We start from the raw sequence: 26,810 nt of genomic DNA, 5'->3' as shown, positions 1-26,810 counted from the left end.
CCACGCGTCTACCAGCTCTCTATTGTGAAAGTGAAACACGGATTTGAGAGCTCCACAATTTATATGTAATGGTGGAGGAAAAGTTAGACATGTTTTGAAAATGGAAAAATAAACATGTAGTGTGATGTGACACACTTCCCAAACCATTGGATTCAAATTGTAGACTCTATAATTTTAAACGAATTACGATGCCCTCAAATCCATGAAAAATGCATGCTCGAGCTTGACCTTGTTCTTCCCTCCCCACTTGGTGTGAATTTGAACTCTCTTCTGGTCAATTTTTCTCTTCAATATCCAGAAGACTTTTATAGTCCCATGATCTAGAAGACGCCCAACAAATCCATGACCTAGGCGACCATCGATCAAATAAGTCCATAGCCCAGGAAGCTCTCCTAGAGGCCCATGGCCTCCACCAGCTCTTCTACAAACCCATGGTTTCAACAAGTACGTGTAGGCCCAAAGCCCAATACAACTTAGCATCCATGTGTTGTTAGTTGGTTATGTGAGTCATATGCCTATAAATATCAAGGTCAGTTGGTCACGCCACTTTGAAATGACCCTGTTTTTGGGTATTAATTGCTCCCCCTTTCTAAGATTATACTCTCTCTAAAATCTCTCAGCCACTCCACTAGCTTGATCGTGAGAAATTCCTGGCCAGCATCACACCGACCTGAAGCTTTCATCCGACGATTTTCTTTGTGATCTTTACAGGTTATTAGCGACCTCAATCAACATTATATTGATTATAGAAGTATAATATCACGTCTACAACTCCCATTGGCTATATTTCATTATATTCCATCCATATCCCAATTCATTCATTTAATCTCTTTCACTTGATGTGATTGACATAAGAAATGTCGTTTTTAGTCTATCTCTTACTATTCCTAAATTCTTATAAAAATCGTGGAATTGAAAAATAGGACTAGAAAAAAAGAAGGATGGATTTTTGACCACATTAAGTTTTAGTTTACTAACAATGAAGGATCGTGGAAAATGAATGGAACGGACCAAAATTTATGACAAAATTAACATCAAAGACTAGCAGGTTTTAAAGATAAAGACGAAGAGATCTATTTCTTTCGTGCAAAAGGAGTTTAAGAAGATTTGTCATCAGTTCCACGCCAATCACATAGCAAGAAGTATTTTTTTTTAACCGAAAACAATACCATATAACCGCGTTTTCAAGCAAAAAAAAGAAGTAAGTCGTTTCAAACAAGGTCCACAAAGTCAAACAGATTGATTGTGCCCTGACAAGTTCGTACACTCTATTTTATTTTTTTATATACCTTTGAGAAATATGTTTTTTATTATAATCGAACTTTGAATACACATATGTCTAACCCAATCAATTATCAACGGAGGCATCTCGTAAATTGAAACAAAACTTACACTGAAATCTCAACTTCTCAAATTGAATTCTATCACATTTTCTATAACCACAATGATAATTAACAATGGAAATCACTAGATCAATCAATACAACCTTGCTCTTGCAGTCTTTGAATGCATAAGAACTTCCTTTTTACTCCCTTTTGAATGAAGAAGCAATTTCGACCAGAACCCCTTTTTCTTATCCTCACCACCAACTCTGTTTGTTGGCACGAAAGTGATGGATTTGCTCTTCTTCAATCCATCACCAACACTTGCAATACATCGCATTGAACCAATTATATCCGACCCGACCCGCTTGTGGCGATGATAATTACCATGTTTGGACGGGGAAGAGATAGAAACACTGAATGAAGAAGAACGAGAAGGTTCTCGCTTGTTCATCTGTAATGGCAGATTGAGATCAGTTAGTTTCTCTCTCAGACAAGATGCGCAGACACCCTGTAATTGCTTGAGATCTGGGTGGTTCTTGCATGTCCTTTCTGGTTTGGAACAACCCATTTATGGCTGTCTTCTTCTTGGGTATCTTGTGGAACTCTTCACCTTCCCCTGTTTTTCACTTTTCTGTGCCCTCTTTTGTTCATATATATAGAAGGAGAAATTGCAGCAATTTTAAATCGACAGCCTGGTCGAAGCTTATTTGTCAATGCCATATACACGTGGAAATCATTGCCATTCATGTCGAATCCTGCCAGTCCATAGGATGGGAAAAAAAAAAAAAAGATTTCAGGTTAGTAACATTTATATGTTCAGAGCCTAAAATGGATTGATTTTCAAACGTAGTTAATTGATCAAATTCGAATTGGTTTAAATCAAGATAAATAAACTTGACAATAACACAATCAAAGTTATGGTTTGAATAAGTAAACCAGATAAGGTGCATGTGTTTGGACTAAGACTTGATTTTAAACAGGACAAATTTTGTGTTTGAATCTGGATTTCGAACATATAATTTATGTTAAAACTTGATTTAATTTGGATTGGATAAATTTGATCATTCGGATTAGATAAAGTTTAGCCACTCCTACCAGTCCGTGAACTGTATCGGACGGTGGTGATTAAATCATGGGACCCATATTGAGAATAAAAAAATTTGGTGGAGGAGGTGGTTGTGTGTAGGGAGTAATAGCGACATTTAGGGCGGCAGTGCACGTGGGGGAGGAAATTGATAAAATCGGTACAAGTAGCCGCACGAGGGTCTTGGATCGTCGTTATTTTTCGTTGAACGTGGCGTGTACTTGAAGGGGAAGAGGCGGTGGTTTTCTCTGTAGAAAAAGTGAAACTTCTCGAATTGATCCAACAGAGATGTAAGGGGCTAGGCTCGTCCGCGGCCGGCCCATTTTAGGTCCGGCCCCAGCTTAGGTCGTATGATGTAGGATTCTAATTTGAGCTTATTTTGAAGCCTGTTTGGTTAAATGGGTCGAGTCCGAGCTTGAAGAAGTTAGGCTAGGAAGCCCTAGGATGTACATATATAATATACATACATATAATATATCTATATATTTGTATGTATATATACAACAAACGATTTAGAACTCTAAGAATGCCTACATGGCTACATATATGATATATCCATACCATATTTAAAATAAACATATATATATATATATATTAAAATTCAAAAGCCCAATTGCACAACAACACGAGTCCACTTAAGAAATCTTTTTTTAAAAAAAAAGCCCATTGCTGCTCAAAAAAGTAAATAAATAAAGCCCATTGGAATCTGCAAGCCCATGAAAGCCATGCTACAAAGCAAAGCTCAAAAAAGGAAGATATGCAACCAGACCCTTAAAGTTTGGTTTGATTGCGTTAACACCCCTCAAAAAATATGGATTAATTCTTCACCTATGTCCAACTTCACTAATTCAAGGTTATTGTGACGGCAGGGTACTTGGATAACTTTTTTAGGAACTCAGCTCAACGGACAACTTATTGAAAAATTCCGAGCCACATGGAAAATTTTACAATCCATATGAATCAGTTGAGATTTGAGCTGAGACTTAGTTATGATACTTGGATCACGACCAACGTGACCGAAGAAAGAAGATACTGAGCTCTTGACCGATACTCCCATCTGGGTCGATCAAATGAAACGATTCAGAATCACTTGAACTGAGAACTGTCTCAAATTTCGCTCTAAGATACATAATCTCAAGCTCTTTGCCACTTATAACTCCAGCTCCTGCAACAATGGAGCTCATTAGGTTAATTGCATCCATGTCACCCTTTGAAGGTCTTCTCTTAACTGCATACCCTACTATCCTCCCATTACAATACATAGTCCACAATGGCATTGACAGAAGTAGTGAATTATCGTTACATTGAGAGTCATATGCATTAATATTGCACTCTAATGCTATACGTAGCACTCCACCTTTCATTTCTTTGGCTAGAGTGATTGTGGGGACTGCTAATTCAAGGAGGAGAATTGGGTTTGTTGTTGATTTGGAGTTGGATTGAATACAGAAGCTTACTTTGCCGCGGCGATACCCGAATATGGTGCCGGTGATTGTGGTGGAGGAGGAATTGAAGGTGGGTTTTAGGTAGTATTGGAGTAATTTAAAGGTGGTTGATGGTTTGGTTTCTTGTTCTTCTTCAGTGATGGTGCAGTAGCAAGTTGGGATTAGGAGTTGTAAGAGAGCACGGAGGAGTCTCCGTGACCGGACTTGTTTCTGGCAGTCCACGGCGGTGATGCCGTTGGTGATGGTGGTGGTGGTGGCGACGGTGGTATAGGACATTGTGTGTTGGAGGCTTATGGGGGTTTGTTGAAGATGGAGGATTTATATAAGTATAGCGAAGCTACTAGGAACTTTTTTCTTTCATATTTTAAATTAATAATGTTATCATATACATATGATTGATGTCTCACATAGTCACATTGCTAAAGCATAGTAAAATTTTTTGATAATCGAGAACGACACAATATAAGCTTGTCCTTGTTTGCACATAAATTTCTCATCTCATGACAGGATAAGTTGGGTCAAAACTCAACGCGTGAGTATAAAGGTATATTGTTTTCAGTGAAAATAGAACTTAAAACCTCCTGAGTTTATATGATTTGGCCCTAGAGAAATTCAATTGCATTTCAAATTTCTTCTACACGAACATTTTACTCAATCAACTAATCATTAGACTCCAAGGATATATATTGCGCACCCAATAACTTTACAACTATTTAACAATTTATGTCTTCTTTGAGACTTTTTTTCAAGAATGCAAGGGCTTAAAAAGGACACGCACACACAGAGCACTTTGAGATCTTATTTGCATGTATTGGTTAAGCACAACAGAATGAGAATAGATTTCTGCTTTCTAGCCTGGTTTTCTCCACTCATGTCCTCTCCCTTTTGCCTTTCCATGTAAGCATTGCCAGAAAGTCACCTTTCAATTTGTCCACTTCTTCTTCATTTTTGTAGTTTATTTCTTTACTTGCTTTTTGTTCAACTTTTTTTTTGTGTTGCACTTAAAATCCCATATCAGTTTGGAGAATATCAAGTGTGGTTTATAAGAAGAACGTAAGTTTTTCTCAATCAACAAAGATGTCTTTTATGGGTTCAAGTATTGTTAAGTGACACGACCTAGAAAAATAAAGTCGTGCATGTCCGATTTATTCACAGTGAACCAAAAAACTCAAGATGGACGATATTACTTAAAAATTACTTGATTTATCTTTTGTTTTTATAAAAAAAAAATATTACTTAATTTACAGCCATGCCAAACCAAGCACATAAAAAAACAACAAAGTTGGTTGGGGAAAATGTTTGTAGATCTAAGACATTTAACATTGATAGCAAGTCTATCCCACTGTTGTTTCCAATAGTTTTCATTTCCCTAAATAACTGGGCCTTCATGTTGTATGTGTGTATATATATATATCTGTTTATATTGGAAAAGAAAATTTGTTTCTTTTGCAATTGAACATGCGAACAAAAGAGAGAAGACTCTTACGACAAAAGATTCTCTGTGCCATCTCATTGTCTCGGCTAATTGATATTGTCTCCATGTCACAACACTTTTGTCCAATAATTAATCTGATAAAAAGAGGTTAGAAATTTAATAATATTAAAAACTTCTAGACGTAAAAATTAAAATAAGTATTTTAGTTAAGTCAATCATAATATGGTGTAGGGTTCTGTAATTTCCATAGTCATACAATTATTATCTAATGATTTGTATAGTGTGTCACATCACATCATCCTTTTGTCTTTTATCAACCGGACTTATTCTTCATCATTAAGTGAGAATTGTAATTAGCCAAAATTCCCTCATCCCCCCATAAGAGTCTCTACAATTTGGCATGAAAAGTGTAGAATCCGCAATTGCAATCCATTTCTATGGAAGACGACACCTCATCATTCATTAATCCACACGTAGTATGAAATTATTTCAATCTATATTTCGAATTTGTTTGACAAATAATTTTGTCAATAACATACATGCTAGTAGTGTAAATATTGTGTGAAATGTTGGTAGTGTTTGATCGTATTTCTGTTGGTAGCATAAAACTATTTAAAATACTGTAACAAATTATATTCAGGAATATTATGCATTTTATCTTAAATGGAATAATTAAAGAATTTTTATTTAAATAATAATTAAAGACTTATTTAAAATTATAAATTAAATAATTTAAAGACTTATTTAAAATTATGAAATTATGGGTGTAAAATGGTTGTTTGACAAGATAGTAGCATATATGCTACCCAAAAATGCTTGCCAAACGAACCCAAACATTTGCCTATTAGATATTGGTTGATTGTTTTTCTAAACCGATAATAAAATCATACAAAATTTTCCTTTGAACATCAAATATGTACCTAAACTCGTTCCATCAAGCCAACACACACTGAAGTTTCCCATCTGAAGACAGGAAAGGTTGAGCCAAAGCACATTGTCAGACCATAAGGGTATTGCCCCCAACCAGAATCGAACTCATGCCAAACTTCATGTTATTGAGGGATCCCTCAAAAAATTTTAAATAACCTTAAACATATAGTAAATTACATAAAAGATCCCCTAAGTATATAGTAAATTACAAAAAAGACTCCCTAAGTATATCTTAAATTACAAAAAAAGACCCCCTGAATTTGTCCTATCTCACTTCAAATTACAAAAAAGACAATCTTTTGATTTTTTTAGTGTTACTTTTCATATTTTGGAAGGTATAATTAATAAATAACCCATAAAATTATGGGGAACCCCCACTTATATTTGTCAATCCTGACATGAAATCTTATATCTGCCCCCTGACGATTCCCCTCATATTATATCCTAGCTTCGTCATTGACTCAGGACACCCGAATTTATATAATTTGACCCCAAAAGATTCATTAGCTAAGTTATCCTAAGTGATTATGAAGTTCTAACTCTACCTTCAAAAGGCGACTTCATTCTCATCACATCACTCAAAAACACTAATTTGCTAAGAGAAAACTTGATTCTCCGGTAAATTTGATAGAAGAGAGATGCAAAAGGCTAGAACTTTTACACATTCTTGACTACAAATTGGTGGACTTGGTATGATGGGTGAGGATTATTTATTTGTCATCAACAAATGAAGTTTTGGTCCTAGTCAATGAGGTGAGTCAGAGACCGAGTTGTGCTTTTTACATCAAATTCTACCTTCTTTTTGTGTAAAAATTGTCTTTCTAATGATATTCAACTTGCTATTTCGTAAAATTTGCTAAAAAAATAATCATACAAAATTAAAAATGAAAAAGGTTCCACCGAGATTTGAACTCGGGTTACTGGATTCAGAGTCCAATGTCCTAACCACTAGACCATGGAACCATTTCTGTTAGCTGCTCCGCAAAATTAGGACTTTCTTCCAATATAGCTTTCTATATTATTTTTTTTCCTCGCTATAATGGGTCTCTCAATTTCAAAAAGAAATGCTAATTTTTAGATTTGTATTACTTATTTATTTTTTATTGATTAAGCTAAAACTTATGTTGCTTTGACCTTCAACTATCCTAAGCCATGGATGTTAAGACAGACTGAAGCCTTATAATAAGGTCAAACTCAGATGGGGGAGAATCGGTGCACTAGTGCATCGGTCATTAGACTTGTTTAGTTCTTAATCGTCAGATCATAAGAAATAGATATGACTATTCACTTTGCCGTCTCTTTGAAAAACCCACATATCCAAGTCTTATTTCTGAAATCACAAATCATAGTCTTATTTTTGAAACCACAAACCAAGTTAATTTATAGTCGTAAATCTTGCGAAAGGATGAACCACAAATTTCTAAGTTGAACAACAATTCACACAAAATTAAAGCCAAGATTAAAGTCACAAATCAGAGGAAAAAGAATTTCAAATAGATCCTCTTGAGTCCTCGTAGATCAAACCATTGTTCCTCTTGCCTCCTCCTCTGCGAGTCAAACGATGAATCGTAGGCTTAGTGATGCTCTTGATGTTATCACAGAAGACCTGGTGGTGTCTCTTTGCTCCTCCTTTGCCTAGACCCAGAAATTGCGATCATGAAAAACAAAATATGAATTCACAAATAATGAGGAGAGATTTGAAAGTTGAACCCAATGAAAAATACCTAAAGCTTGAGATCTATGATTGTTCGAGAGGCTCGATTAAGAGATATCTTGTGTGGAGCGTTAAAACTTGTGGTGGTAGGATTGGGAGAGATTCAGTGAGTCATTTAATTAGACTGTGACGTGGTTTTTAGGTGAACTGACAGATCTGTCTATAATATGACGGTTGAACATTAAACAGATCTAATTACCGGTGCACTAGTGCATCGATTCTCTCCCAATCCATCAAAGTGTCAAACTCTTAATTATGAAAGGAAAAAAAAAATTAAAACTTCAAAGTTGTTTTATCATTAGAAAAGTATATTGAGTAATAAAATTCTTTGAAGAAAATTAGTGTCCGTTTGGTTTTTTTTTTCCTATTATTTCTTACATCGTGTACTATATTTTTCGGAAAACGTATTTCCCAAAGCAGAAAATATATAGAAAACAAATATACCAGACAGACTCTTATCATTTTGTATATCCTATTTCTACCTTTTATAACACAATTTATGATGTTGCTAAGTTGGTTGATAAATGTTACTGTATATGAGCTGGGCCATCAATTTCTGTATATTAGGCCATAGAGTGGGGTTGGGCCAAAAATGAAGCCCAACTTAAGTTTTGGGCTCATGGGCTGGGCCATGGTCAGACTTAAACAGAGAGTTAGGATTGAATCAACTTTTATTTGTCAAGTTTGGCCCAAAATATCTTATTGAACAAAATGTGTGGTCTTTAGCTCTTTTATCCGTTTGTCTTCTTCTCTTCTTCTCTGTTTTTTTTTTAAAATAAAAAAATATTTTTTGTTTTCTTTTTTCAACTGATTAAGTTACTTTTTATTTTCCGTGTTTTTAAAAATGGACAACCAAACATGTCGTTGGCATTGTTATCTATTTTCCAAAATATATATATATATAGCAAACAAACCCTAAATTTCATTAATTAGAAGAAGCATTTTGATGCAAATATAAAAATATGTATAATCTTCAAAACAAATTTATTGTACAAAAGGGAATCTCTCTGTTTTTTTTTTTTAAATGCCACACACACGCTAAGCCATACCCGAGGGGCATGAAGGCCATCACAATGGATGGAAAACTACCCAAATCTCAAATCCCTGGTGAGAATAGAACTCTGGACCTCAAGGTCCTTTCAAATGTTTCCTTCCCATTTTTGTACGCGCATGCTTGCTTTCTCTGCCTGCAAAACACAACCCCAAACAGATCATATCAAAGGCACTATTTCCAAATCCCCAAAATACACACACACATACATATAAGAAGAAAAAGTTAATCACCTCATTATCCCAATTACATCGGTAAGTAATGATGGCTAATACCGAGGTTTGTATTGCAGTCCCACCAAAAATCATTCCAGCCCAGATTCCCTATTTGAGTTCATTTTCATGTACAATGTTGGATTGTTAGAAAGACAACCATCTATGTAGGAATTTAAAGCTTTTGTATTGGGCTGGGCATGGCGCATATGAAAGCCCAATGGGCCGAACCCATTAAAACACGTCGAAATTATACGTACCATAACTCCTTGGTCGAAAACCCAGCCCATCAAAAATCCAAGGGGGACACCAATCAGATAATAGCAACCTAAGTTGACGTATGCAACATAGGACTGCCATCCAGAACCCACAGCCACTCCTGTGTCCAAACCAGACCAATAAAGTTGTTATTATCAAGTTGCAACATCTTAAGACTAGTTGTTTTGTAATAACTAACCAATGATTATATATATACATATGTGTGTATGTATGTGTATGTAGGTGTTCGTTGCTTGGTGTATTGTAATTCAAAATTAAACCTGAGAGAACTGGCTGAACACTGTTGAGGAGAACAGTGAAGGCTAAGAGGATTGAGAGCCGGTTCACTGCTTCTAAGACTGTCTCACTTGAAGTGAATATCATGCCAATATTCTTGTGGAAGAAGAAGATCAATATCCAGAAGAAAATGCCAATAACAATTGATGTTGAAACCGCCACGATCGTCGCGAACTTGGCTCCTCTGCCATTGCCAGCTCCAAGCTCATTTGCAACCCTTACTCTGCATATTGAACCACCACCATTAAACCAAAATTTCCCTTCTGCAATTGTTAAGAGAATAGTATCATTTCACAGTGGAAAGAAGAAGCCTGTCAATTCGTGGACTTCATCAAAGCACTTTTTAACAAAGTTCCAAATTAACTGCACAAGTTTCACACAAAATTCCATAGAGTAGGACAAGTTGTTTGCTTGTTAAATGCGTTCAACCGATATAAAATATTCTTAAACACTATAATTCATGTGATACTCTCAAAATATCCAAGGTTAAATCCGACAAAAATCACCGACTTTTTAAACATTTTTAACAAAGATAACCAGGCCCATGTGAATTCTCAGAATACGACTTTGTTTGATGAATCAGTCACCCTCATGCATCTATAATCTCATGAATAATTTTGTATGCTTCTATATCATTGAAGCCAAAAGCAAGCTATTTTAAGGAAAAACAATTTGAAGTTGTCTTCTGAAGTTTGCAAAATAAAGCAAAATCCTTCTTTCCAAGCAAAAAATTTGATTGAAGGTGTAAACTAAGAGTGGAAAGTTCAGTTAGGTATAGAGAGAACGTGGTCTGGTTTTCAATGAATAGACTATGCCCAATATCATTCTAGACCATTCACTAATTTTCTAAGCCCTGCAATTGACGACAAACACTAATAGGGTCATCCACACACTTTTTCTTGAAAAGTCATTATCTACTCTAATTAATTTTGTATACATCTGTTGCAAGTAGTGTTCATGAACATGACTAGTAAATCAACAATCTTCAAGAGCATAAAAAACAGAGAAAGAGATAAAAAAAAAAAAACTAATAAGATCAAACCTATGTGGACCCTTTAAAAACAGCTTCACAAACATGTCATAAACTCAGTGGACAATTTTAGGGATATACATAAGATATCACCAATTTATTTGACCATTAAATGAGATCCAACTATCCAAGCTTTTAGATTGCAAAGATAAGAGGACAATGGAAGGGGAACGAGAGTTTGTTACCCGGTCCCAGCGAAGAATGCGAATGGAATCATCATCTCCCATCCATTGATGCTCATGCTGCCAAAACATATAAATGACATCATTCCACAACTCATGATACGTATAATAATCATCATCATTACACTTAACCCTTTGTGTACATATAAAGAACTTTTTTTTTGGGGTAACGGTGATAGACAAATTCCCTTCGGAGAGCGTGCAACTTCAATACCCAAGAAGTACTTGAGTCCTCCTAGGTCTTTCATCTCAAACTCTGACGAAATGTGCTTTTGCAATCTCTCAACTTCTTGTACATCATCTCTAGTGACGATCATATCATCAACATATATGATAAGCAAGGTTACTTTCTTACCATTATGTTTGATGAATAGTGTATGGTTTGAGTTTTCTTGCCGATATCCATATTTCTTAGCCCTTCGGACAGCTAAATTGGCCTAAACTCGAACTGTCAAGCTAGCGCATACCACCATGACGATAATTAAGACTAGGCCGAAGCCCATGTGCGTAAGCCCCAGAGGGTTTCGAACGTCGGACGCCCGCACATACAGAATGCTTAAAGCGAGATAACCAAATGGGCTATTGCCCCATGGTTGACTATATAGTGAGTGCAATCATAGAATAACTTATTTTGCACTGTATTTGTTTTTGAATGAGAAATTACAGTTACTTTAAGAAAGTAGGAATTGTCAATTGTTTGTCCCACATCAAAAAAAGTTTTAAGTATCAAAAGCTATTGCAAGTTATATTATGCAATGAAAAGAAAAATAAAAAAAAAGAAGATTATGCATACCAGATCGACAAAGAATCCACAGCAATCTTTGGATTCTGAAGATTTCCAGTCATCAATATCAGTATTCTGTAATACCAATTCTCCAAGCTGTATTGTCAATGGCAGAAAGAACAGAAAAGACAAAATTTTAAGACACTGAGAGAAGATGTGGAAGCTTGAAATGTTCAATAAGACTGTTTTAGTTACCAGAGCATGACACCAGAAGCAGCAGATAGTTTGGCGAATTCCCAGAGACCAGAAAATGCTTCAATGGAGAAACCAGTCCAAGTATGAGGACACCCACCAAAAATAGTATAACCCATATGCCCAAAAACCAAAACCCACCAAGAAAAGTTTAATGTAACTGCAGTACCAACCAGACCCAGTTGAAACTTATACACAAACAACCAACTCACAAACACATGCACTAAAAGAGCTGCCGTTGACACCCATGCTGTCACCATGTTCTTTAGCTGGCTTTGCAAGAACCTCTGCAGAGGGAACTGCAAAGCAAAGCTGAAGTGAAGTGGTATCAACCATATGGAAACAACCCCAGATAACTCAGCTATGTCTGAAGGCTGTCCAAAGATTTTTAAGATTGGAGAGGCAAAGAGATATAGAGGCAAAAGGAGGATACAGCACAAGAACAACACAATCCATGATCGCTGCATATACACTCCCAACATGTAGTACTTCTTTGCCCCAAACGCTTGCCCACATAGTGTTTCCAATGCACTTGCCATTCCCAACTGAATCAAAGAACGGCATATCAAACATTAAAAAGAGTTTAATTTGCAAGTAATCAGAAACATTTTGTGAATTCTTGTGGAAAACCCAAAAAGATTTATGTCATGAACATAAATACAACACATGGCAGGCATTAACTGATCATACCATGAGACCGAAATCAAGACCCACAATAACATTATTGGAAACTGAAATGGCAGCAAGCTCAAGTTCACCCAAATGACCTGCAAAAGCTTGAGTGATAACCAGCATAGAATATGAGGTGATACGGCTGACGATTGCAGGACCAACAATCGGCCATAGTTTTTTTGATTCAATCCAGAACCTCCTTATCAGGGTCTGATTTTGATCATCTTCTTCATACTTAGAATCCAAATCTTCAAGTAAAGGAACCTTCTTTTCCTCCACTACTGCACCCTTGCTAGGCATTTCTTTCATCTCTGCTAAAATCACTAGTATTTTGTTTCAATATTTTATTGGGTTTTCTCACTTTTTGTTGCACAGAGAGAGAGCGCGCCGTATGCTATTGTAAATGTCTGCTAATGTGCAAAAAAGATCCAGCAAGAACCATAAAATATAAGCCACGTTTTGTAACATCACAAGCTACTGTCCCCATGAAGGGTTATGACTTATGAAGCTCTCTAGCCCGAATGGCTGGCTCTGCATCACTGAAGTCGCTGAATCAAACAAAAACTAGTAGGTCGACGTCATTGCTCACGGCATCTCTTTTGTTTTTTCCGAATTGAATGCACGAGATTCAAATGAATTCGTGAACTTCACATATAGTACATGAAATACTGTGTACAACTCACATTATGTATAAATGGAAAAAACTTAAATTAAGTTTCAGGGGGCATTATTAAAATATATACAATACAAAACCTATGTAATAGAATCTAAAAAAAATTTAGCAAAAATATCAACTAAATATGAGATTTTTCAAAGGGTATGGAGGCCATGGTGAGGTGAGTAATAGAAGGGAAAAGGGATTAAATTTGCTTTCAATGACAAGTCATAATTAGGATAAGAATATGATTATAGACATCCATGAATGAAAGAGTTTTTCTCAATCAATTTTATTCTTATTTGGCGCCATGAACATTAGTTAGTCTGTCTTACTTTAGACCTTAAGAGCACTCAATTTAAACAAATGATTAAAAAAAACAATGAATTAAGTGATTGAGATTTGAGACTATCATTATTGAATGTTGGTTTTTAATCATTTAATAAAAAATATAAGGTTAATTATATATTTTATATTTGCCTCTGTTTTGGTCTTGATTTCTACACTTTTTATGTCTTAATATGATTTAAGGGACAAAATAATTACTTGTTGCATAGTTGATGGACGAAAAATGTAACACTTATATAATTTACAAACCGTAATATTGAAGTTTGTCACATAATTTTTTTTTTCAATATGCCACATAGATGTCACGTAGGATTTTCTGATCACTTTTTCACTTGAATGACGAAATAGGTACTTTTATCATAGTTAAAGAACGAAATTGATAGCAAAAATAGTTTAACGATGAAAATGAAACTAATTACATATTTGAACGAGGGAAAATTATATTTATCCAAAAAAAGTAATTAGAAAATTTACCCTACATTTCTGCCTTCCAGCTGCCAAACGTAATTGATTGACATGAAAAATAATATTTTGCAAGGCAAAATAAGTAAAATGTGGGCAACAAGTTTTCGAAAAAACCATCTCAACAACCTTTTACTTTGTGTCTCTTGTATCAGTTCCTTTAGCAATGAATGTCAATTTTTGTCCAAATCCATAACTCCACATCGCCATGGCTTTGAGAGTATCAAACAATCTGGTTTACAAGAAAAGCTCTAGCATCTCGCATACAATAAAGCCTGGCCAATGAATCAATCAAGTCGTGAGGATAATCCGATGTATTCACAGTGAATTAGAATCCTATAACAGATAATATTATTGTGAGAGAGGGTCAAATCTCCAATATTCAACCAAAGGCTTTTTCTTAGGCCTATCGTACGTCCCCGATGTATAGTGAACCAAAGAATCAAAAGCGAACAATATTGTTGATGTGATTATGCCGTCATTTTTGATAATTTTGGATAAAAAAAAGTGGTAATGCAATAATGCTATGTGAGATATTTGGGGTCAAAACACAGGACCCAATTCATGCATTATTGGTAGACTTTGAGCTGGTTTACTGTACTTTTTTCACCTTTGCAGGACATCAAAAATAAAGTATTTTAATGAAGCAAAGAAAAAGCAGGTTCGATAATGTTGGGCTGATGAAGAAGAAGCTACAGCTGGCCATGTGGTAAGAAAATTATAGCCCATGGCAGTGTCGAAATTGACCTTTCAGTACCCAACCTGGAGATGGAGATGGAGATGGAGATGGAGGTGGAGGGATCCCTAAACTCACCTCGATATTGCATATGAATTAAAGAAGAGCTGATTGAGGTAACGATTAATCCTTGGGGCAAATGCAATAAGAAACAATTTATTGGGTCAACATTTTTGTTGGCCCGGTCTCACTTTTATTACACAAAGAGTCAAGTCAAACACGTATTCTAATACAGCCACATCAGCAAAACACAAATTTCTATACACTTTTTCTTCCCACACACTTTCTCTTTCCACCCAACCCAACAACATTCCATTCCTCCATATTATCCACAACAAAACTACACCAAAACATTAAATATCAATACAGTCACATCAGCAAAACACTTATCCCAATACAGCCACATAAGCAAAACACATTTTACAATACAGCCACATCAGTAAAAGACAACATCTTTGTTGGCCCAATACCACTTCACCATTGCATTTGCCCTTAATTCTAATCTCTGGCTTTTAAGTTCTGGAACTAATGATTGCTCATGGAATCATTGCTTTTGAGGCTTCAAAGATCCATGAATGCATTTCTCGGGCAGGATTGAAACTTGAAAGAAGACCGATCATTCCCCTTGTCTTTTCCAGCGGTCTTACATATCCCAGTTTCTTTGTTCAACCCATCTTAAATGTTGAGATGGACGCATATGAATCCATGTAAAAATGTAAGTCTCACATGCCCTACATAATCCATATGTGACGTTCCATTTGACTATCAAATTGATCATTGGGTTCCGGCCAATGACGTAATTGAGTCTTAGGGACTCTTGGGCAAACTCTAAAAAAAAGCATCATCTAAAAAGAAAAAATTAAATGTCGCATATTATATAAATACGACTCTTTTAATATTTATGAGATGTAAAATCACTAATTACGTTGGTGTAATCAAATTTTTTTACCAAATCACTTACAACAAACAAAATAACTAACACATATTTATTGGTTTTTAAGTTGAAATGAACTATCCACAATGAGAGTTAGATGATCGTTCCGGATGCTACAATACTAGTATTTTTTTCAAAAATATAAGATTTGGGGACTTGAGCGTCGCCTCATATCTGTTGGAATATAACATGCAATAAACCAATTAATATTTATATTGCATGAACATTGAACAAGCTATAGAAATAAAACAGTAACATTAATCAGAAACAGTAACGTTAACACATATGAACTCAATAATTGATGCTTAAAATTAAAATACCAAAAACCGTAAACAACTGGTAGGAATTGTGGGAGCGAGGTACGCCATTCGCAAATCTCCTTAAAGATAAATGTCCCAGTCATTGGTGCCAAGCTTTCCAGACAGACTCTTTCCAAGATACAACGCTCCGCAAACCACTAGTAAGCAGCACTTCAATACTAATGGACTTACACGAACCAATTTAGAATTGCACTCTTAAAACAAATGAAGAAAGAGAGACTAAGAAGAGCAGCAGAATGACAGAAGAAGAAGAAGTTTTCTCTCTTATGAAGCTGCTGCCAAGGCTCTCCTTATATAGGAGGCTTAGCAACAAAAAACCCAGAAAAATCAGTGAGTAATCACTGATTTTTGGGCTGGCAATTTGACCAAGCAAGGTTGCAACCACCAGCCCATATCTTGGGCTGGTGCAACTGCTCTGGTTGACCAGGTGAGAAGGGCCTGATCCGCACGCCCGCCTCGCCCTACCAACCGACGCGCGCGCGTGTTTTAGTCCAAGTTCATAATGTGGAGTCTCTCACTCCTACAAAAGCTTGGGTGTCCTTGGGTTCAAAGTCTTATTACAACACTTGGGCTTATAAACAACACATCCATATAAACAACACATCCATATGATATTTTTCTAATGTAGGATTTCCATACACACACTTATTGCACTACGTCCACCATGCTCATCATGGTCACTTTGGAGTCTTTTTACATTCAACCAATAAATGATTTGGTCACACTAATTGCTCCAATTTATTGTCCTTATAACAAAGATCAATTTCTCATAACTTTCATTCAATAATTATTATTGAGTTTTCAATTAATAATGGTCAAACTATAGTTAACCCTCATTTTCCAACAATATCGCCCCACCCTAGGAACGCCTATGGTTCCGGCCGAGATGGTTAGGGCTGTTACTGGTATGGTAAATTATCCATTGGTATACCATTATCGACGAATTGGTTACCGAAAATAGCAAAAGATTGGTATACCGTTACCAATTGTTCGGTACGGTAAATTTACTGATGATTTCGGTAATGGTAACGGTAAGCAAAGTTCAAAACTGGTTAATTTCCCGATTACCGTCATATATATTAAATATATATTAATATTATTTTTAGTTTTAGTTTTATTTAATTATGACCATTAGATTGATCTAATTTAATCTAGACCATTGATTATTTTTAGGGTTATCATTTATATATCACTCGTAGCAATTTCATTAACTTTAAAGCAGTGTTTGTTACATAACAAAATGCTTTGTTGGTATTGATTACATGCTTTTCTTCTCCCTTTCCATTATGGTCTTTTATCTTTATTTATCTTGCTTCTTTTAGCTTTCCTGCTGTGGAGTTTAAAACACTTCGGATACTAAAAATATTAGAAATTAATGAAATGAAAGATTTTCTGTTATAGATTGTTGGAATAATGTTATGTGAATTCTCCTTTCTTTTTTTCTCCGATTGATAGGTATTTTCTCTTATTCACATGTAGCACAATGATCCTTCTCATTAATCTATCATTTTTATTATTGGTATTGTAGGCAAGATGAAAGTGTTGTAGTCTTATACAATAACTATTAAGCACAATGCTACTTGATGTTTTTTTTTTTTTCTCTTTTTTAAATAGGTTTTAAGAACTGGTAAATTTACCAATTACCGATTTACCATTACCGATCGATCGATATACCGACCATCGGTATACCGACTCTTCCGGTAACGGTAACGGTAACATTTTTTGAGTTACCGAAAGAATTGGTATGGTAACGGTATTCCGTGTTTGGTAACAGTAACCGTACCAATAACAGCCCTAGAGATGGTCATACCAAAAGTAGCATTAAAGAGGTGGGGAAAGGATGGTGGGTGGAACCACGCTCCAAAATAAAGTTCAGTCCTGTTGTATGCATTGATTAACACAGGTAAAGGTTGGTGAGTGGAATCACAATCCGAAAGGTTCATTGGATGCTTCCATTTTCCCGAACCAATTTGGTTCAGAAGACGCAGAGAAGCGAGGCTCAGTCACAGTGGGTCAGTCCCACCAGTAAAACCAGACAGGTTAACAACCTGGGCCCTGAATCCTGATACTAGTCATTTTTAGCCCTCTCACTGGTCCCCATATCATCTGCAGGGTCTTTTTTTTGTTCTGATATAAATAAATGATTTTATTTTCTTGTTAATTAGAAATCAGAGAAGGTAGCCCCAGAAAAAAACAAGAATTGGGCTGAAAATTAGAAAGCCCACTACTGAATGGGATAGAAAGGCCCATTGGAAAAAAAAGAGAGGAGGAATTTGAGAAGAAAAATGGCCCATAGTAAGTCCATGAAACAAATAAGTTGGGTAGTGTTATTAATTATTATAGGTCCAAGGTTATAAAATCGAGTACCGGATAACTGAAGTGACGGCTTCAAGGCTCCAGCGTCCAAAGTGATAGTAGACTCAGGAGCCGACATTAGAGAGGTGTAAACGGTCAAATTTTTTTAAAATGTTTTTTTACCGTGATTTTGGTTATTTTGATAATTTTTTAAAGAAATATGTAATTTTTTTTTTGAAAATAACCGACCTATTAATTCGATTATATCAATAATTTTGTACAGCCCTATTCGAGCTAATTCTCAGTCATTATTGCACGTTTTAGTCCCTCTCTCTCAAATCAAAAGCAAAATTGCAAATTTACATTTTTTCTGTTTGACTGAGTTAGAGAAAAGTTTTTAACCATGAATCACTATGTAGGGTTTCTTTTGAACGGCCCATTAAACTCAAATTTTGGTTAAGACCCATCACAAACCACTTGAAAATAAGTGCTCTAGTTTAGAATCGAACTCATGGTCTTAGACGAGATTCTTTACATCCTAAGTTTGGAGAGATAACTAGCTAAGGTATCGCCAAGTGGTTTTGAATTTGAGACTCTTACAAAGAAATTAATATAGACTTTGCACAACTTATAAACTAATGTCAGTTATAAGTTTTATCAAACATCTTATATTTTATTTCACAGTTTATAAATTAACTTACTTTTCATAACTTTTAACTTTGTTTGGTAGCTGTGAACCTATGATAAACATAGGACATTTTATTTCATATCTCATAAATTAACTTTTTCCACCACGCATCAATAGCAATCTCGCTTTGGCAACCGATTTGCCAAATGAGCCCAATTCATCGTGTAGGCCTCCCGCTATGGCCCACAATGCCATAAACAAGAGAAACTCCATCCCTCTCTTTCATTTTTTATGTCCCCATGTCGTCCAATGTGTAAGGGTAATGGAATGAAGTGTCGTTCAAGGTTAATGATAAGCTAATGACAATCACACATAATAATAATAATTATTATTATGTACATTAGTTGCATAATAAAAAGAAAAAAGAAAGAATAGCAAACTGTTTTATTCAAACTAAATCATCTCATCTACAACCCCATCTTTAAAATCCACCACTTTCCAAAATCAAACGGTACACGTGTCAACCCAAAAAATAATCAACCGTCCAAATCCAATATAGAATAAAAAAAAACACGTGTAAAAAGAAAAAAAAATTACTGAAGATGTAGTCCGGATCGGGGTACCAAAATCGGGAATCAGTCTCTCTAAGCCAAAGTCACAACCAAGAAAGTCCCGGCGAGAGCAGTTCCGGCGATCACGACTCTGTCTATCCACCCAGCAGCGAAGGTTCCGCTGGGAACTTCGGCCGCCGGTGGCTCGGAAGAAGGAGAGAATGGTGATGGTGCCGGAGGAGGTGTAAAGCTGGGAGTGGGAGCCTCAGATGGAGGAGCCGAGGTCGGTGAAGGAGTCGGGGCAGTTGTTGGTGCTGGAGTTGGTGCAGGTGTGCCCGGAGCAGGTGCTGGTGATGAAGTCGGTGTCGGCGATGGAGTCGACGTCGGCGGAACTGTAGTTGGTGCAGGCGTCGGTGAGGGTGGTGTTGACGTCGGTGTGGGAGAGGGACCTGGAGCCTGAGACACGCATGATGTGGCCAAAAGACCTAAGATAAGGAAGAGCTTGATCATGGACGAATTCATCTTCAATTTCACGAGAGAATAATGGAAGGGAGAAACTAGAGAGGAGAATGAGAGTGAAGAGACGAGAGAATGTTGAGAGGGAGATGAGTACAGAGATTCCAATATGATTGTTAATTGTTATATATATATATAAAATTCTACGCGGGACATGCCCAATCCCAATCATGTTGAGGTTTACTTCTTCTTCTGCTTCTATTTCTTTGAATCTTCATCGATGCCCCAGATGGGTAGGACGCGCCAACGTAACCGACCAATCCGGACCATGACACCAATGGCGTACCTGAGTTTTCAATGACCTAGACGAACTCTAAAAATGGACACTCTTGAAAAAAAATTATAGGTTGTATATTACTTAAATACCAATTTTGTGGCATTTTTAGATGTAAAATAATTAATTATGTTAGTGTAATCAATTTTTTTCATTAAATTATTATTTTCGATAAACAATATAATTAACTCATTTAATCTTTTTTATATCTAATATAGTACTGACAATCTACTCTTTTTTTTAAAATATGGATCCTCAAAATTTGGGGACCCTGGGCAACTACCCTACTCAACCCCACCCCGGGACGCCCCTGCATGACACTTGTCCATGTGAAGTGTTGGATTTGTAAAATTAAGATGGGGCTTTGTGACTTGTGAGGTTATATCGTATTTGACCCGGTTGCTAAGGTTGAGTAAGATGTCTTTAGCAGACAACATTGACAATTAAAAATTTTGTTTTTCTTGCCTTTCACGGATAGCCCTCAGCGTTAACCTTTACAACAACTCTTTGCGTGGTCGGCTGTTTTTACTATATTACCCTACGTTACTCCTTTGAACATTTCTTCGTTTCAAGTTTCCAGGAAACTCTAAACATTAACAAGGTCCTCTTGTGTGCTCATATACGTACATGATACTTACTTACAAAATACTAAAAAGGTTTGCTAAATTTAGTTTATTTTTGGTTGCTGCTGCTAGGGCTGGGTCAATGATCCCATAACCAGAACCGGTCGGTCTAGTCTGAATTGGTTTGTGGACTTTGTTTGGTCAAATAGTTTCACTAACCAAATCTAACCGTGTTAGTCCGGTCCATTCCAATAGTGTAATATTTGTAAAACCAATGATTAATTAGATCGGACCGTTAATTTGTAAATGTATTTCATATTTAATATCCATCATCGATATGTAAATGCAATATTGAATATTCACCCTTAAATGACAAACTCTAAAATGCAACAATACCAACATGCCACCATGTGTCAAAGACCCAAGCTGAAAACCTAGCTCCCAATCCATATTATGGCATTTTAATATGATATTTTATGCCACCATAGTCATTACTTTTGATGTTAGATGGTCCGATTTCGATTTGATGTTAGATGGTCCGGTTTCGATTTCTAAAATTACCAAATCACTTGTTTTGGTTCAGTTTTCAGTTTGGGCCTAATGGTCCACAATTAACCGGACCATGCCCAACACTAGCTGTTGCCAAATATGTCAAGACTAATATATATCCCACATTAAATTGACATAACCGAACAAAATGGTCTATAATTAGTAAAACCCTGGACATCTCACACAAAGATACATTTTTTAGGCTTAAGAACCATTTGATGTCGTCCCATGAAGAACAAATATGTGCGTCTTCGTGTCCCAAAGCGGACAATATTTTTGATGTGTTTGAGCTTGGATTTTCAACATGATATCAGAGTAAAGTCTCGATCCATTTAGACTTGATATTTACCATTTGTTGGGTCTTGGCATAACGTAACCAACAAGTGTGAGAGAGTGTCAAGACTAATATTTCATATCAAATTGACATAACTCAATCGAGTGGTATATAAATAAAGGTCTTATATCTCTCATACAATGATATGTTTTTTGGGCTTAAGAATCATTTGGTGACGGCAAATAAAATAAATCCGTGCATATCCGTTGTTCAGAGCGAGTAATATCCTTGATGTGTTTGATCCTGAATGATTCCAACAAAATAGTTAATAGTCAAATATAAAGAAACGGTGCAAATGGGAAAACAAAGACAAATTGTTGCCACCTAATGTTCATGTCTAGTTGTCCTTCTTAGAACATGGATTATGCCATTATGGAACTTCCAAAAGAGATAAAATGCGAAGACCCTGTTGTGCATGTCTGATAGCAATGCACTTGCTTTGCTTGGAAACCACTTGTCTCTAGGGTTTTGCGAAAGACATGTGTCAACATGGGAAAGAGAGTTCATGGCTCATTTCTCTCACTGCCTGTCCAGTTGCTACAAAGAACTGGCTGGATTAATATCTCCCTATAGTTTAATCAAACCTCATTTTTATAAGCTTTTTTGTTTTGACTTATGAAAGTAATTAAGTTGGCCAAAAGCTGGCTAGAATTAGAATACTTTGTCGTTAAGAAAATGCTACCTTTTTTTTTTTTCCTTTTCTTTTAAGAAAATGCCAACTTAATTATAGAAAATTTGTAAGCTACTTTCATCATCATTATTATTAGGTTCGGCAGTTAGTATCTTAGTTATTTCAGTAGTTAAGTTAGACGCACATGATCCAAGTGAATTCGTGACTTTACATGACTCATATGATGTACATAAAATTTTTTGCGTAGAGCTTACTAGCTGGGATACTAGCCGTTGAGAACTAAAATAAGAAACCAAGTCTTGTTCTTTCTTCCGAAGATAAATGGAGTTCTGGGCTTTTCTATACTTGTGGCCAGGCCCATTTGTGACCTGCAGGCCGCAACACTAAAGCCCATAACAGTTTCTGCTTTTTGGGCCACTTTTGAAGCCCACCAAACTTTGTTCCTCCACTGCTCTACCAAATAAACTGAAAAGACGATAGAAAATCCGAGAGGAATCAAAGCGATGGAAAACGAAAATCACGTGACGAGAAAACCCAGAATTCTTTGTCTTCACGGGTTCAGGACGAGTGCGGAGATTCTCCGAAAACAGGTCTCGGTATGGCCCGAACCAGTGCTCGAAAGCCTGGACCTTGTTTTCCTTGACGCTCCATTCGCTGCTGAAGGGAAGTCCAACGTTGAAGGGATCTTTGATCCTCCTTACTTCGAGTGGTTCCAATCTAATGAGGTCAGGTTAACCCTTTAATCCTCAAGAGAGATTTTGTTATCACGTCAATCTGGCCCTCTTCATAAATTGGGGTTTTCATTGCAGGATTACACGGAGTTTCGGAATTTTGAAGGATGTGTTGCGTACATTGAGGATTACATGATGAATCATGGACCATTTGATGGGTTATTAGGCTTCTCTCGGGTATGACTTTATGACTAATTAATTCTGTCTCAAACTAAGTATCACAAAATTTCACCCAAAACTACGTTTTGTTTTTGTTTATGTTTTTTTTTTTTTTTTGAAAATGGCATATATTAGGAGTTGGGAGTTAAGAATTAGGGTTTATAGTTTAGGATTTATGATAGAAGGGTTTAGGGAATAGGTTTTAGTGTTTAGGGTTGGATTGGCGACTTGAACTTAGAGCTGGTTTGCGTATGTTGGGCTGGGAATACTTGGTTACCAAAAAAAGATTAGGTTTAAGTGTTTAGGGTTTAGGATTTTGAATTTTTTTTTTTTACAAAATACTCAATAACACATTTTAAGACATGATCTAACATAGTTTTGAGGGAGAATTGTAGCTAAGAAATTGAGCCCCTACCAGCTCCACAAAATCCATTATTCTTTTTTGACTTTGCTGGTGTTGAATTTTAGGGGGCACACATATCAGCTGCCTTGCCTGGAATGCAATTAAATGGGGTGGCTCTTACTAAGGTTGCAAAGATAAAGTTTGTAATTATAATATCAGGGGCTCAATTTGGAGGGTCTAAGTTCGGACTACCTGACATGGCTGCCACTGCATTTTCATCTCCCATTGAGTGTCCATCTCTCCACTTCATAGGTACAAATTCACTTGCTCTTTTGTTTTCCAGTTTCCTAACACAAAATATGGTTTATGATTGATACATGAACTCATGAAGTATGGGCAGTGCAGGTGAGCATGATTTCTTGAAATCAGAGGGGATTGCTCTGCTTGAATCATTTGTGAACCCAGTTGTGATTTATCATTCTAAAGGTCACCGTATACCGAGATTAGGTGATTAGTAGTATTATTCATGATTTGGTCTTCTATCATGTTGTTATTAATCATAATCTGAACTCTAATTCTGGCATCTCTCGGTAACCTTTTGTGCAGATGACAAAGGAGTGGAATTGATGCTTGGCTTCATTGAGAGGATTGAGAATATCTCACTCGCATAAAGGTGTCTCTCTTTACGCGTATTGTTTAGTTACACTTGCATCTTCAGTTTCTATACCTAAGACTTAATTCAAGGTAGTTCCAAATAGAGCTGCTGCTTTTGTGTATTGTAAGTTTTAGTGTGAAATGAGTAATTGTAAGTGTTAACCATAAATCATCATCCATCTTAATCAGCGTTGATCATGAATCTTATTAATGTATCATTTATCTGTTATTAACTTTTAATACCCTCGGTCGTGGCTCATAAGGCCCGAAGCCCTGAAACGCATGACCATGGACAAACAACTTACCAATGTCATCGACATTATCCCTATAACGACGACATCGAGCACAATCCCTACAAATACCAACCCCCCTTGATGCAATAGAAGCCCAAATGACTCGTATCATGCGGGCGGGAATTGGTGCTAACACTGAGCTTAAATCAAGGGGAAATCGTGATCAAATCCAGCATGATCCTATGAACTAACATCATGGAGGTCAAACGACTTGATCAAGGGAACTACAATAGGCTATATTCCATCACCCACGATAAAGGAAACGAAATTGTCGCCCTTTACTTTAATGGTGGACATGTTTTGGGTTCCTATTCAAATGCTTTGTTCATTTTCTTTTCAATTATCTTGTCTAATATTGAAAAACAGTACTGTAAGGAGTGATTCCTTGAACTAAGAAAATCTTAGAAGTGATTCTCTATACTGTGTGTTCTTATTGTTCTTTCTTGTCTATCTTTCCAATTCCCAATTTGCATCACCCCTCCTGTCAAAATAGTCGTACCACAACCTCTACTTCAACCATACCATGTATACGCCTACACCTGACGTAATCAAACGTCATTGGTTGACTTGATCAATACCCTTTAAAGCCACGTCCTATCAATCACTTCGTAATCTTCTCGAGACACATGTCATTTATGACAACAGATATGAAACAATTACCCTTTGTCTCGAAAAAGACCAAATTCAATGGATTTACTTTGACACACGCCTAAAGATACTCTGAACCCAATCAATTCTCAATATCCTTATGTTGAGCGTTACGAACCACATTCCACTATATAAGGAGGCTTTGTCGTCAAGTAAAACCATAGATCATTTCTTCACTAAAGAATATATTTTCACTTGAGAGATAACACATGACTTGATCATCGAAGCTTATTTGGTTAGAACCTTTCCTGCCAAAGAACCTCTAACGCTTCTTGTGAGTTTTGCAGGATTGTTGGTGGCCCCTAGAATCAAATCTTTGATTGTGGAAATTTTCCCCTACAGTCAAACACCAAATGTTCTATGTATATCACAAGGCCAAATTATTGCTTAGAATTATAAGAAGTGAAATGACACAATCAAGTTGTATGGGCATTCAATTTAAACCACTTGGATGATAGCTTAGTTGATGAATCTCTAAGAGTCAAATCGCATGGACTCGAGAGATTATCATAAGCCACACTCAACTTGTACTTTCTAAAACTCTACATTTTGGAATCTCTCACAGTCCGGTTACAACTCCAGCTCCACCACAAGAGCTCCTCCAGGTGATAACTGCACCACCACATGAACTCTATCCGATGACAACTGCACCATCTCATAACAACATCTCCACACAATTAGCTCTCTTCCTCCCTCGTCATTTGAAGATTCAAATGCCGTGTGGAAGAAAAACAACTAAAAAAAGTTTCAACTACCACACAAATTTAGGATTGCCCACAAATCTTGAATTGTCTTGCACAAATACAACTAAAAAAAGTTTCAACTCGCATTAAGGTGTCTCTCTTTAAGCGTATTGTTTAGTTACACTCTTGCATCTTCAGTTTCTACACCTAACACTGAATTCAAAGTAGATCCAAATACGCTATCATAACTACTATTTTTGCGTATTGTAAGTTTTAGTATGAAATGAGTAATTGTAAATGTTATGTCCAAAAATCGTCATCCATCTTAATCAGCGTTGATCATGAATTAACAGCAGGTATAACCTAATTATTATTAATTTATCATTTATATGTTATTAACTTGTTATACCCTCGATCGTGGCTCATAAGGCCTAAAGCCCTGAAACGCACGACCATGGACAAACAACTAACCAATGTCATCGACATTATACCTCCATGTTGACGACATCGAGTACCATCCCTACGAATACCAACCCCCTTCCTGTCAAAATTGTCGCAAGACAACCTCTACATCGACCATACCGTACATTGCCTACACTAGATGTAATCATGCGTCATTGGTTTACCTGATCAATACCCTATAAAGTCATGTCCTATCAATCACTTTGTAATCTTCTCGAGACACATGTCATTTATGACAACAGATCTAAAATAGTTAACCTCTCTCCCGGAAAATACCAAATCCAATGGATTTATTCTCACACACGCCTAAATATACTCCAAACCCATCAATTCTTAAGATCCTTATTTGAGTGTTACGAACCAATTTCTACTATAAAAGGAGGCTTCGGCGTCAGGTAAAACCAGAGTTCATTTCTTCACAAAAGAATAT

General features: G+C 36.3%; 4 protein-coding genes and 1 non-coding gene across 5 annotated transcripts; 1 reads left to right on the top strand and 4 right to left on the bottom strand.

The window, feature by feature from the left end:
* Positions 1-1,931: 1,931 nt before the first annotated feature.
* On the bottom strand, positions 1,932-4,130 carry LOC119999104 (protein MIZU-KUSSEI 1-like). The gene is made up of 3 exons (XM_038846624.1): positions 3,422-4,130; positions 2,421-2,657; positions 1,932-2,080 (listed from the first exon to the last, which is right to left on the bottom strand). Exons 1-3 carry the CDS (start codon positions 4,128-4,130, stop codon positions 1,932-1,934), a joined length of 1,095 nt encoding a protein of 364 aa, XP_038702552.1.
* Positions 4,131-7,110: 2,980 nt separating this feature from the next.
* On the bottom strand, positions 7,111-7,182 carry TRNAQ-CUG. The gene has a single exon. It is a non-coding gene; the product is annotated as a tRNA-Gln (tRNA).
* A 1,653-nt stretch (positions 7,183-8,835) lies between these two features.
* LOC119998170 (protein DETOXIFICATION 27-like) lies at positions 8,836-13,046 on the bottom strand. The gene is made up of 8 exons (XM_038845410.1): positions 12,630-13,046; positions 11,943-12,484; positions 11,757-11,843; positions 10,967-11,023; positions 9,736-9,974; positions 9,457-9,575; positions 9,218-9,307; positions 8,836-9,120 (listed from the first exon to the last, which is right to left on the bottom strand). Exons 1-8 carry the CDS (start codon positions 12,918-12,920, stop codon positions 9,073-9,075), a joined length of 1,473 nt encoding a protein of 490 aa, XP_038701338.1. The 5' UTR covers positions 12,921-13,046; the 3' UTR covers positions 8,836-9,072.
* A 6,361-nt stretch (positions 13,047-19,407) lies between these two features.
* Positions 19,408-20,163, bottom strand: LOC119998840 (classical arabinogalactan protein 2-like). The gene has a single exon (XM_038846293.1). The coding sequence runs from the start codon at positions 20,060-20,062 to the stop codon at positions 19,634-19,636; it is 429 nt and encodes a 142-aa protein (XP_038702221.1). The 5' UTR covers positions 20,063-20,163; the 3' UTR covers positions 19,408-19,633.
* A 2,717-nt stretch (positions 20,164-22,880) lies between these two features.
* On the top strand, positions 22,881-24,501 carry LOC119998867 (esterase CG5412-like). The gene is made up of 5 exons (XM_038846337.1): positions 22,881-23,132; positions 23,217-23,315; positions 23,766-23,952; positions 24,046-24,147; positions 24,247-24,501. The coding sequence occupies exons 1-5, from the start codon at positions 22,911-22,913 to the stop codon at positions 24,309-24,311; spliced, it is 675 nt and encodes a 224-aa protein (XP_038702265.1). The 5' UTR covers positions 22,881-22,910; the 3' UTR covers positions 24,312-24,501.
* The last annotated feature ends 2,309 nt before the right edge of the window (positions 24,502-26,810 follow it).

This window comes from Tripterygium wilfordii, chromosome 5 (assembly GCF_013401445.1).
Source record: "Tripterygium wilfordii isolate XIE 37 chromosome 5, ASM1340144v1, whole genome shotgun sequence".
Lineage (NCBI taxonomy): Eukaryota > Viridiplantae > Streptophyta > Magnoliopsida > Celastrales > Celastraceae > Tripterygium > Tripterygium wilfordii.
Note: the sequence above shows the minus strand (reverse complement) of the source record. Positions and strands in the feature narration are given on the sequence as shown.

Excerpts from the sequence above, each read along its gene's own strand:
- LOC119999104 (XM_038846624.1), bottom strand. The coding sequence starts at position 4,130 with ATGTCCTATACCACCGTCGCCACCACCACCACCATCACCAACGGCATC. Across the intron at positions 2,658-3,421 it reads TATCTTCTTTCTTCGGTCAC|AGAAAACCACCGCCTCTTCC; the intron begins GTTGGTCGTGAT and ends CTTTTTCTACAG. Across the intron at positions 2,081-2,420 it reads CCGATACAGTTCACGGACTG|GATTCGACATGAATGGCAAT; the intron begins GTAGGAGTGGCT and ends ATGGACTGGCAG.
- LOC119998170 (XM_038845410.1), bottom strand. The coding sequence starts at position 12,920 with ATGAAAGAAATGCCTAGCAAGGGTGCAGTAGTGGAGGAAAAGAAGGTT. Across the intron at positions 12,485-12,629 it reads GTCTTGATTTCGGTCTCATG|TTGGGAATGGCAAGTGCATT; the intron begins GTATGATCAGTT and ends TCTTTGATTCAG. Across the intron at positions 9,121-9,217 it reads GATGTAATTGGGATAATGAG|GCAGAGAAAGCAAGCATGCG; the intron begins GTGATTAACTTT and ends TGTGTTTTGCAG.
- LOC119998840 (XM_038846293.1), bottom strand. The coding sequence starts at position 20,062 with ATGAATTCGTCCATGATCAAGCTCTTCCTTATCTTAGGTCTTTTGGCC.
- LOC119998867 (XM_038846337.1), top strand. The coding sequence starts at position 22,911 with ATGGAAAACGAAAATCACGTGACGAGAAAACCCAGAATTCTTTGTCTT. Across the intron at positions 23,133-23,216 it reads AGTGGTTCCAATCTAATGAG|GATTACACGGAGTTTCGGAA; the intron begins GTCAGGTTAACC and ends TTTTCATTGCAG. Across the intron at positions 23,953-24,045 it reads TCCATCTCTCCACTTCATAG|GTGAGCATGATTTCTTGAAA; the intron begins GTACAAATTCAC and ends TGGGCAGTGCAG.